Raw genomic sequence first — 7,531 nt, 5'->3', positions numbered from 1 at the left:
GTTGGGTATCAGCAGTCGCGCTATTGTTTTTTTATGCATTATGGAACCAATCTTCCAGCACTATTTCCAGAATTTGGTCCATTATCTCTATCTCACAACATATGGCCTCGATGCCATTCGTTGGATATGCACCACAAGCATTGGAATAAATACAGAAACCAAACATAGATCTGCAGAAAGATTTAGACATCAGAATAAGATAACCTAGCCTCGTTAAGGGTCAAGTAAACTGTCTCGTTGTAGTGTAACCTATTTCAGGAAAAACTACATTAAGCCTATAAAAATTTGAATGGCTAGGAGAAAAGGACATTTTGGACATAGTTTCAACTATGCTTTCCATGTCAAGCTGAAGCTAGTGGTCATTTATGTACTGCAGAGGAACAGGTTGTTGAAGTTATATATGCAAGACATGTTCAACATCAAATGTTTGCGAAACCTCTTTGATGTGATGGAATTTTTGAAGTTGGGTGCTGCAAGATGCAACATAGATTAGATGTCAATGATGCAACTGTTTCACTGACCTTCATGTATCATGACAAAACAAAATGAATACTTGGCTTTAGACTAATGCCATGTAACAATAAAGTGGCTTTTAACAATGTTTCCATGGCATAACAATAGCTCCAGAATAATAGGGGCTATAAAATCATTATAAAAAAATTGTTCTGTGTTGTTTTATTCTGTTTATACATTCCATGCCAACTGAGGTAAGTTGATTGGAGCAGCATTTGTATAGCCATATTTTCTGGTGGGAGCCTTTTTTGAATGCTTATATATCTTTCAACAAAACAGGTGACATATAAATGCATAATTTATTGACTATCAAACATAGAATGTGATTTCCGTGGCTTGATATTTCCTTATGAAAATTTTAGTTTTGCCAATTCACTGATTTAAGTGGATAAAAAAAAGTTGGTTTAGTTTATATTATTAGCATGGTAGAAAGGAAGGTCTCATGGAACATGAAATTAGGTATTCTCTAAAGATGATTAATGTGAAAAGAGAAGAATACTACAAACTACTGGATTAGGCAGGACTTGCTGGGCCATGCTAAAGAAGCTTGATATGAGAAAGTCATGTCATGAAGACATTGTTGGCATGCTCCATGTTGTCTCCCATACCCCAAACTAGGTATTTGTCAAGAATATGTTCCATAATTGAGAATTTGAAGTCTTATGTATATGTTCTTATATTATATGCTATGTTGCTAAGACTTGTGTAACATTTCTTTTATGATGTCACATTGTAGGCACCTAGGTGTCAGCCTAGATGCCTAGTGTCATGGTCCCACATTGTCTAATAAAAAGGGTGCAACATGGGTTTATTAGCCTGAGCCTGTACTCCTCCCAATAGCTTAAGATTTTGGGCTATGAGTCCATGACAAGTGGTATCAAAGTTTGTCCCATTGTGCATCACGGTCTTTATTAGTCATGCATGCCCCTCACTAGGGGATACCAGGGTCGGGGAGTACTTGGTAGGGTTGAGCAGGACCAAGGCCATAGGTGGGCCTCCCTCTCTCGAGTAGGAGCCAACCATGACAAGAGTGCCACGAGATGTGCTGATGGAGATTGTCATAGTCCCACATTGACTAATAAAAGGTGCACTACATGGGTTTGTTAGCCTGGGCTAGTCGTCCTAACAGCTTGAGCTTTTAGGCTGAGTTTGTGACATTAGGCAATCTTTTAGTTGAGATTTATAAAGGCAACAGAAGTCTTGGCAGCAAGCTGCCAAAGTGCGTAGGAGGACATATGAGCTTGTAAGCTCTTTTTGATAGTTTAATGAAACTGATTTTTCTGCACTTCTTCCGTATTGTTGTCATTAGTACTAAGATGTGACACTGCCAAGTGAGATGAGGATACATTCCATTTTTATGACGTTGAAATGAGCACTTAATAGGCCTTTATTCATAATTTCTGCTATTAATATTTTTGCCATGTTGTTTGGACTTTTTTCTAATTTTTCTTATTGTTTTAGTATTTTTATATGTGAAGTGTTCTTTTATTGTAACAAGAGACCAAAATGCAAAAATGTTTATTGGTATGTGCAGAGAAGCAGAGGATGAAAAATGGTTCCTTGCATAAGAAAAGTGATACAATTTTTTGTCATGAGGTATGCAGAATTATGTTGTATTTTTTTTTATCCTTTTAGTTTTATTTTTTGGTTACATCAGTAGTTCTGGCTATTGTTTGGTTGAAATAAAAGAAAATGATAACTAATGATAAACAACCGAAGGATCAAAGTAGATATCGTTTTGGATTATATTATACCATTTTGGACCTCCAAGTATATCATTCCAATCAATGTCATTGGATCTGAACAAATGGATCACTCTGTTGAAGCATTAACCGTTAATATGTTTAAAAAGACAGAGAAATTATAAGGTAAAATGAGAATGTTTGGAAAATATGAGGAATCTTTACTAAATACTCTCTCCCCTCCCTCGGAAAAATGTTCTCTTTTTAAACACACCTCTTTATATTCTTCTGGCTAGTGGCTTAAGAAGAAGAATGGAAATGCAACCAAAATGAGTATTTTAACAAAATCTGCTCTAAAGAATTGAGATTACGGTCATCCAAGGTGGTACAGCACTAGCAGAACCATAGAAAAATCAGAACTTAGAGATCAGTGATAGATAAAAGATGGTGGTTGACTGGGTAAAGGAAATGATATGTGTCTGGACAGAATATGTGGTGGAGGGAAGAGAAGGGCTGACCTGATGAAGGGAAGACAGCCTCAGGTTAGCTGGGGGCTGTCTTCCTTGGCAGCTCACCTTTGTCCACTTGTCTGTGTTTGGACTGAGGCTTCACAATGAGAAGAGGCTTGGTAGTTTTTTCGGAAGATTAATCCCATTAAATGATCATAATGCCCTCTGGGTCTTTAAAGAAAATCGATTAAAGAAGGGCATTTTGGTCTTTTGCCATTGGTATTCTATCTGGCCTACTGATTAAAAGTTAAAACCAGCTTGCATCATCTGTTCAGCAGAAAAGGACCGACTGGTTTGATAGGCTTAGGGCAAGTTTCTGACCTATTACAGTCCAATTAGCTAATGGAAGTAGTCTGGGTTCCTGTTCATTGGACTCTAGTCAAACCTATTCCTTTTAGATTGTAAGATATAATTTTACTGTTTGATGACAAATTAACATAAGGTCTAAATTTTATCATTCTGGGATAACCAAACTTATGACAAAAGGAACTAAATTTGTTGGGAGGATAATATGACATGCTTCCAGATATCCACTAATCTTTCAATGTTCAACCTTAGTCTTGAAAAAGCGCTTTTTGGAACTAAACCAAATGAGCATGAACCCAAGAAGTTCCAGTTCCAGTTTTATAGTTGCAGGCTGAAACTTAAAAACACAATCCAAATCTTAATTGATCGGTTTGTTGTTGCATAAAATATAGTCATATAAGCTGTTCATATTTCTTGTTTTCAAAAAGAGTTTAATTTTGTTTCCTGTATTTGTAATACTTTTGTTTAAGGTACTCTGTGTTATTTCAGGAAAATGACTGGTGGGAGGATCTTCTAAATGAAAAGATATACAGGGAAGTTGATTACAGTGGTAAAATGGTTTTACTACTTGATATCCTCTCCATGAGTTCTGAGGCTGGTGATAAGGCATTAGTGTTTAGCCAAAGCTTGACAACTCTAGATTTGATAGAGTTGTTTCTATCAAAATTGCCAAGGAAAGGAAGAGAAGGCAAGTATTGGAAGCAAGGCAAGGATTGGTATAGGTATGTCCACCTTTTTAGTGAAAAAGTAGAGGGTTATTCTTACTTTACTGGGATTATCATTTGGGCAGTAACTTTACATGAAGTGCTAAGATTATTACTTTATTAGTAAATAAGATGTGATAGTCACACTGTAATGACATTCGTCATTCTTATGTTTTTCCATTTTAATTGCACTATCTGTTCATTGGTTGATATGGTATTACTTTGAACCTTTTCAATTTAGTAGCTCCTGACCTGTCAATTAAAAAATCTGCCTGAAAATGAAATATGACATCTTTTTCCGTAAAGATTTTGACTGATGCTCACATTTTCTCTTGATCTTTGACGATGAAGGCTCAGGTTGTATGCTTCTTTAGTTCTCATCTTATTTTGCCTTCGACTTAAGATCAGTTTCTTGTTGATTGTATCAATTATGCATCTCCTCTAGAACTGATTTGATGTATTCATTCCTAGAGTGAATGATAGGTTATGGTTTATCATCTACTTAAATCCATGTTGACTATTAAGTAAGATTTATTTCTAAATGTCTTAGAGTTTCCTTCTTAGGAAACCCTCCAAGTATTTTTTTTTTTTTTTGGTTATATGGTGATTGACATTCATTTGATTGTCGTGGAGTTTTTATATGGCCATGTATTCCATTTCCAGCAAGGAATTTTTCTTATGTTGATTGAGTCATAGAGCTTTTTTGGTTATCTCCAAGGAGTAACTCTTGGCTAATGCTTTGAACTTAATTTTGCATAATTTTCTTAATTTTTCTAACTTGCACGTCTTTTCTCTAAATTATTTTATTTATTGCCTAAGCCTACATAAGGATCACAGTTTAATGAAATGTTACTTTAGGGATTTAATTGAAAATTTTTAAAGTGGAGGGGTTGTAAGTGAAGCATGCCTTGGATGCAATAAGCAGATTAGCTAGAAATTTAAGAATTTAAGCAGTTTTGGTGTCTTGACAAACTGAATGCTTGCTTTATCATTAAATGTTATAACTGCATAACAGTTTAAGCAACGACTTTGGTGGTTGTTTTTGATATTGACACAAATGGACTTTTGTTGGTGATGAAAAGAAAATGTAGGGCAAATCCTGGTCTCATCAGTTTGTTGGATAATGTGTGTTTGGGCAACTGTTTTTAATTAAGTTTTCTTTCGGAGTAAATTTCATGATTATGTGCCATAACAAAAAAAAATACAATGAATCTTCTTTAGTGCATTACCTTCTCTACGGAAACATATAAATGACGTGCCTGTTAACACATTGAACAGGCTAGATGGAAGCACACAGTGTGCCGAAAGGCAGAAGCTTGTGGAGAGATTTAATGAGCCCACAAATAGAAGGGTGAAATGTACACTTATATCAACACGGGCTGGATCCCTGGGCATCAACCTTCATGCTGCTAACCGTGTTATTGTTGTTGATGGTTCATGGAATCCAACCTATGACCTTCAGGCTATTTATCGTGTTTGGAGGCATGAATACAGTCTAGAGTTCCTTTTCTTGAAGTCAACCTTATATGTCAAGATTTCATCCTTCTTATATTTTTATCACCTTCTTGCAGATATGGGCAAAACAAACCTGTCTATGCTTACCGTTTGATGGCACATGGAACCATGGAAGAAAAGATATATAAACGGCAGGTAATTTGAATGCAAATGCATTCCAAATGATTGATGTTTCATTTTTAGCATATGCTGGTCATCAATCTGTAAACTAAATTATTATGAGGTTGTATTAAACTCTAGGAAGGATGCTGGGTAATTCCTGTAAATTGTAGCTAGTATTACAGTGCTAGGCTGGTATGAACAGGTGACAAAGGAAGGACTCGCTGCAAGGGTGGTGGATAGACAACAAATACATAGAACGATGTCCAAGGAAGAAATATTGCACCTTTTTGACTTTGGTGAAGATGAAAATTCTGACATGCTTGAACAGAAACAAGAAAATCAAGTCTTACCCAATCAGTATAAAACTGGTGAAATTGGATACTCATGGGGACAGAAATCCTTGCCTCTTTCTCATGGAGCTTGCTGTACTGACAAGATCATGGAAAGCATCTTTAGCAGACATTATCCCCGGTGGATATTTCTAACCTTTTCCCGTAATTGTAGTTTATGAACTGACTCTACATCCCTTTACTTTAGCTTTCGCTTTTCTCGCATGTGTCTGCTTGCCATTTTTTTCAATTCTTCTTTCTTTGAGGCTCTGTTACGATTTATAACATTTGGTATTATATTACTGGCTCCTAATTTTTTTAATATATTTTAATCTGAACTTGAAAATCCCATTCATTATATATTTTCTTTGATATTATAATTTTAGAAGGTATGTTCAGGACTGGAATGTGAATTTTCTTGGGTTCTGTACAGCTGGATTGCAAACTACCATGAACATGAGACCCTTTTACAAGAGAATGAAGCAGAGAGACTATCAAAAGAGGAGCAAGACATAGCCTGGCAGACTTATCAAAGATCATTGGAGTGGGAAGAGGTCCACAGGACAGTTTTTGAGGATTCTGAGAGAAAATTGGTTGCAGATGACCATGTCAAGAAAAAACTAGTTGCAGATGATGCTCTTCCAGAGAGTAGCGTTCCTCGGCAAACCAAGGGCAGCTCAAGAAGCCGCCCCATTAACCAAAGGAAGTGTACCAACCTGGCTCATTTGCTAACATTGAGAAGCCAAGGCACTAAATCTGGCTGCAGCACCATTTGTGGAGAATGTGCACAGGAGATAAGCTGGGAGAACCTCAACAGAGATGGGAGGTCTAGGTGAGGTTGTACCCTGTCCATATGTATGTATTTTTTTTTTTTTATTTTGTAAATTCAGAGTTGCATATAGTGGAGTTTAATTTTTAAAGGTTCATTCATACTTTAGAGACAAAATTTAAAAGGTGGTTTAATGAATGTAGAATATGTTAATAAATCACATTCTGGTCTTGACAACATCATCTTAACCCTTAAAAGTTTTCCTTGAGAAGTGTCTCCTTTTAGGCATGCTGCCTACCGTTTCAAATCAGAGTTTTGAATCTCAGCAATGCCTTCAATCCACTAGATATCTGTGCACCGTGAAGAATTTTGCACCATCTATTGTTATTGGTGCGACCAATAATTGGTACTGTTTCTTCACCTCATTTGGTTTAGTTTTCATATAGTTCGTTGTAACACAGACTTGTAATCATGTACAGTCCCTTCTCTATATATTTCACCATCTGCAGCGGGCCTCATGCTCTTGAACTCAGTTTAGTGGATGAATAGAATGCTTGTTGAGGAACATAATTAGACCTTTGTGTAGTCGCATCAAGTTTAGAAATGCATAATTGTCAGGTTTCCTGCTTGAGGCATATGCTTCTTGTAACCACTGAAGATGGAGAACGGCACGAGTTGTGATAGCATTCCAAGGGCTTCTTTTCCAAGAGTTTTGATTAACCATTGAAGATGGAGAAATGCACTGATAGATTGTATTCTGTTTTGTCTTTTGCCAATGTTTGTCTAAGTTAAATCCAAGCAATCAATACACAAACATGTACATATATACTTATGTATACTTCTACAGTATTATTTCAAAAGCACGTACCTTTGTTTAGAATGCCTGCTTGCTTGCAATGTGTTGAGGCATTGATACTATAGTTTCAATTCTGATGATGAATAATTTCATCATTGTAGTTTCATTTCTATGGTTGAGATCCCTCTGAGCAGTTTAAATGTTGCGTGCAGCGTATTGAGGCGAAGACTTATTGATTTGTTTCTCTCTCTCTTTTCCATGCAATTATTTCTATGCTGTTTGGTGCTTGACAGCATTGGTTAAACG

General features: G+C 36.3%; 1 protein-coding gene across 1 annotated transcript in view; it reads left to right on the top strand.

Annotated features, from left to right (window-relative positions):
- LOC105043153 (protein CHROMATIN REMODELING 20) overlaps positions 1-6,666 on the top strand; it is a 46,850-nt gene extending 40,184 nt beyond the window's left edge. The window contains exons 22-26 of the mRNA XM_010920586.4: positions 3,500-3,732; positions 4,993-5,196; positions 5,286-5,364; positions 5,534-5,802; positions 6,094-6,666. Of these exons, the coding sequence (XP_010918888.2) occupies positions 3,500-3,732; positions 4,993-5,196; positions 5,286-5,364; positions 5,534-5,802; positions 6,094-6,496 (1,188 nt within the window). The 3' untranslated portion in view covers positions 6,497-6,666. The remainder of the gene's footprint in view (positions 1-3,499; positions 3,733-4,992; positions 5,197-5,285; positions 5,365-5,533; positions 5,803-6,093) is intronic.
- The last annotated feature ends 865 nt before the right edge of the window (positions 6,667-7,531 follow it).

This window comes from Elaeis guineensis, chromosome 4 (assembly GCF_000442705.2).
Source record: "Elaeis guineensis isolate ETL-2024a chromosome 4, EG11, whole genome shotgun sequence".
In the NCBI taxonomy this organism is placed as follows: domain Eukaryota; kingdom Viridiplantae; phylum Streptophyta; class Magnoliopsida; order Arecales; family Arecaceae; genus Elaeis; species Elaeis guineensis.
Note: the sequence above shows the minus strand (reverse complement) of the source record. Positions and strands in the feature narration are given on the sequence as shown.